At 39.7% G+C, this 4916-nt stretch overlaps 1 protein-coding gene across 1 annotated transcript; it reads right to left on the bottom strand.

Moving 5' to 3' along the window:
* Positions 1-1292: 1292 nt before the first annotated feature.
* Positions 1293-3114, bottom strand: LOC142343091 (uncharacterized). Its single transcript, XM_075394778.1, has 2 exons — positions 2674-3114; positions 1293-2237 (listed from the first exon to the last, which is right to left on the bottom strand). Exons 1-2 carry the CDS (start codon positions 3112-3114, stop codon positions 1293-1295), a joined length of 1386 nt encoding a protein of 461 aa, XP_075250893.1.
* Between the last annotated feature and the right edge of the window lie 1802 nt (positions 3115-4916).

Below are 4916 nucleotides of genomic sequence, written 5' to 3'. Positions count from 1 at the left end.
CCCAATACGAATTTTTATACAACAACTAACAATTTTGTTTTATGAGAGAATAAACTTACTTTTTGACAGGATGGAGTACAGCTTCGGCTTCAAGCAGATAAAGTCAGTAATACAGTCGCCGGTGAATTCATCCTTGTATTTGAGGACGATTTTTTTGTTAGTGGTATCGTAAAGAAAGTGATTGGGTGGGTAATTTGAGAAATCAAAATGACTTAATACTGACTGAGGCTTCTGCGATAACTCTGTATAATAATCGTCGCTTTTTATCGCATAAAGGAGAATATCTGTATCGCTGTAAAGAAGGCGACAATTAAAGTTGGGGCGCATGACATTGTAATGGAATGAGTACAAGTGGAATTTTGCAAGATCTAATATAGTCGCTCCCACAATAGTGGGAGTGTTCCAATAAATGGACTTCGGCCGTGTGGTCAAGGCTGCTAAATTCTCCCCAAAGATCATATAGCGATCAAACTCAAATCTGGATATTATCTTCAGCGCATGCTCGGCATCTCGTGAGATTGTTATTTTATTTCTGCGTCTTTTCGATTAGCAGTTTTTACCATAAACTGCATTATTCATCAGTTTATAAAAGTTCTCTTCAAACTTGTTTGACGCAACTTGCCGCTTTTCACTATTTAGTGTAATGTATGGCGACAGCCAGTTTTCTTGTCGAAATTGAAGGACTCTGTGAACTTTCCTGATTACCAAGCCGAGTTGGACATAGAGTTTCAGCAGTTTGTAGTGGACCACGTATCTCTCTTTATCAAAGAACGTTTGCAGGAGTTTCTTTACTTTGGAAGATGGGAGATTGTGCTGTTCTTTTAATTCGATCTGGTAATCGCTCAACCACTCATCTTCAACCACGTCTTTTGTGGGCGCCAACGGAAAATCGCAATGCTCATCATGAAGGCTCGGCGGGTTAGAGATATCGACCTCTACAAAGTATCCAATGCTAGCGTCATCGGCGGTGTCCAAAATCTCTTGAAGTTGAATATCTGTGTGGAACGCAAAGTCGGCGAGCGGTAGTTTCTCTAATTGCATTACGCCACCATAAAGGTTATTAGCGTCGACACAGAAACCAAAACATGATTCCTCCGTGCTATCGTGGTTGGGAAATGGGGAGTTATTTGCAGTGAAGCGCCGACTTTCAAAGACAGATGTGACTCCACCGCGAATTGCGGGTTCAATCATGTCCCAGTGTTCGCGCTCAGTCAGTAACTCGACATTGGCTTTGCAGATTCTAAGTGATGCTTCCTTAGCCATATTGGTTAGGGTGAAGAAGTGCATCGAAACTACGTATCGAAACTCAACTGTCGATGGAATTCGCAAACACATGCGAGTAGTGCACAGTCGAGCTTCAAGTATGAGTCATGATAATCCTGCAGTGTTCCACATTCCAGAATTTCCCACATCCTGCGTGCATGTTGTAAATTAGTCTCCGTTACCTTCACTACCGCTCCGTCCAGAGTGTTACCCCACTTGCTCAGTGGTGGGAGACTGGTGTCACTGAACTTGGACCGACCAGTCACATAAGAGTAAGGGTAGTAGCCTTTCTGTTTAAGTAGCTGAAGGTTAGCATCAGATAATGTAGAAAACATTGCCCTCATTATTTCGAAACGGTCATCGGGTAAAATTTCAAAAAGTTTCTCTAAAGAACTGTTCATCATCTTGAAGGAGTCTATGAATCGAAGATATTCGTAAACTTTCACTGTTTTTCCCTTTTCCGTTACAAAAGTGTCAATAAGCACACCAAATGTCATTGATATGTATTTTTTGTCGGTGGCTGGTATGAGGCTGATGGTTGTGGTTGGCTCGCAGTTGTTCAGTGCCAAGCAAATGTGATGTAAGTCATAATTTTGAATATTATGACCCACAACAGGGGTGAAATTGATATTTCGTCTCAAGCGATTGCATTTCTCATGTGCCCATCCCAAGAATTTACCACTGTAGTGGCAATGGTCCAGGTCAATTGTGTTCTCTGGATCTTCCGTTTCTGAAAACGATTTTTCACAAATCCAAAAGTGCGTAGCGTTAGACTTTCCCAAGTTTCGTCTATCGCCTTTGAAGAAAGGGTGCTTCCTTTTCTGCTGATAAATATCTCTGGCTAGTTTGTGAAGCATTTTGACAAAATTTGTCATGCAAGCAGGAGAACTGTCTACATGATGAAAGATTGGCTTTGATGAGTGGTGATCTATCACTGTTAGTGCAAAGCCACACGGTTCATGTATCTCCTTGACCTGGGTAAAGGCTTTATCACTTGGTCCCTTGCAAGTAGACAGACGACAGCGAAGTTAGGTCGTAAGAAAGACTCGAAGTCAAAATAGATAACAAGAGGGACAAACCACGTAGCAGCCAAGTTCGTGAACTTGTATGAGTTGTTCTCACTTGAAGGCATATAATGACAGCAGGTGCGTTTTTGCAACAGTTATTGAGATGTAGGTTGTAAATTTCAAGTCCTTCTCCACAAATCCAAAAACAGTTTCGACAAATTTTGCAGGAGAATCTGTAATCAAGTTCTCGCACGTAGCAAACAACCTTCACAAGGTTTGTAATGAGGACGTAGTGATGACGGTCACAGTCGTACAGCAAAAGTAGATCCACTAAAAAATCTGAACTATATGACGAAACTATAAGGGGGAAAAACTGGCCGTTATCGTATCCAAACACGTTTACCTGAACGTTGTTGAGTGTTTCAAATTGAGGAATGTCTGCAAAGCCCATGGGCATAGTAAAATCGCCCAGAGGTTGATGCAGTCCTGGTTGATTGTATGTAGTTGGTGAAGTTTTGTCGGATTGATAGTTTCGATCAATTCTATCTAAACTTATCTGATGATACATGTAATAAGCGGCCACAAAACAATACCTGAAGCAATCTCGATCTTCGTGGTTCCTAACGTTGAGCAATCCTCTGCAGTTGGCAATTTTTGACGGCAACGCGATGTATGATGAACCAAGAATTGGTCTGAAACGTGCGAATTTGACGTCAACTTTGAGAACTTTTTCGAGTGTCCAACCACTCCTCAAAGAGTTGAATGTTGTCAATACGCTCATCATCTTCTCCACCATTTGCCAATACGCTTCATCCGACAGTCCGTTTGCATAGACAGGAGTCATCAGAGAGTTTGCGTATATTTCAATGAGTCACCTTCTGGCATATCTGGCTCATCATACATAACTTTGACAAGCCGCAATTTTGCACACAGTTGAACTTTTTGAGGACCCTGGGTCAACTGCTCACTTATTAGAGTGTCTATTTTGGGTTTTTGTATCTGCATATAGTTTTCGAGATCATTGGACTCTTCGGCCGCTGTTGACTCGAACGATCTCAGTACTCCATGGAATGCACTTTCCAACGGAGTGTCTCGAGGCTGAAATTGTTCACCTAGGACGGGTAAGTGATGAACGGAAGTCATATGCTGTACGTAATGATGGCAATCGTTGAATCCGGGTAGGCAGCTTTGACAGCAATTGGTGAATCGTTGGTGTGCAGTTTTTATGTGTTCTTCGAGCAAAGAAATCTTCCGACAAATAAACTCACATTATGAGCATTGATATACGGGTAAACCAATCTCATCAGGATGGAATTTATTCTCATGCCTGGAGCGATTTCCTTTTGTACTCAGAATAGAATCACAATAACGACACTGGAAACCCATTTTTGAATTGTCTAACTTTAGTAAGAACGAATTGTTAAACTCGAGTACGAACAGTTGAGCTAGAGAAACGAATGAACAAGAAATGGCTTCTCGGGTTTACAGTATTAGAGACTACAGTACTGCATAGGCGCCAAATTCGAAGTTTTGAGATGCTGTTTTCTGATTGGTCGGTTTTGGCGCATACCTTTATTTCGAAATTTTGTTACTTTTGAGAGAAAAAAGATGTGTTTTCAACTCTCCATTGCAATCGTATGCCAAAATATACCACCACAGGGAACCCTACCGAGTATTGTTGATCATCGTTTGTGTCAAAAAACTTTTTTTGAGAACCTGGAAAAACATGCTAATATTCAAAATTGTAATAAAAAGCGCTTTTTTATGCATTTTCAATTACGGATGGTTAGAGTTGTCCTACGTTCTTAAGTGTGATGAGCATAAACTTGTGTCTTTTTTCTGAGGCCTTTTTTGATGACAGCTGTTATGAGATAAATTTACACTGAGGGCCCAATAAGTCCAAAAATTTAAAGAAAACCGATCTAACATCCTTCCTTAGGGTACTTCATATGCTAATTCATGCCAGATGTTAATGTGATATTAATTGCCAGATGTTTCGAAAATCGGTGAAGGAGCCGTTTTTTGATGATGATCCTTATGAGCAATAATGTCGGGCATCAAACCGTGAGTACAAAACTGTTGCAAAAATTTGAATTTCTTTCTTCAGTAATTAGTAATTAGGTTAATTAACCCTTAATTAGTCGCTAATTAGAGGCTAATTATCTCCATAACGGATGAGTAAAATTTGACGAGTGTGATGAGATGTTTTGCACTTTAGAGTATGCTGAGTCTTACTGAACAATCAGGTTCATCCCAAGTATTTTTTGGAACCCTCTTTTTTGGGGTCAAAGGTCAGAGGTCATGTGTTAAAAAAAATTTTTTTGAGTTTTTTTCGTTTGTTTTAAACTAACATGCTCTTTTTTTTCAATTGATCCCCAAGTAACAAATGAGAGTTGATTCTAGTGTAAGCTGAAGAGGGCATCTACTGAATTAAGTGTCAAAATTTGACGTTTGAAATGCATTTTTTCGAAATATTTTCTTTGATTATTTTTTATTTTTTGAACAGTTCTTCGACTTATGAATTGAATTTGGAATTCAATCCATGCTACAGCTGTTGCATGGAGTTAACATGTCATTAGCGTCAATACCGCATACTCTCACATATGGCTATATCTCTAAACTTTATGTTTAATATATATAATAATA

Source organism: Convolutriloba macropyga, chromosome 7 (genome assembly GCF_964194025.1).
Source record: "Convolutriloba macropyga chromosome 7, txConMacr16.3, whole genome shotgun sequence".
Classification (NCBI taxonomy): Eukaryota; Metazoa; Xenacoelomorpha; order Acoela; family Convolutidae; genus Convolutriloba; species Convolutriloba macropyga.
The sequence above is the reverse complement of the archived record's forward strand: the minus strand, read 5'-3'. Positions and strand labels throughout refer to the sequence as shown.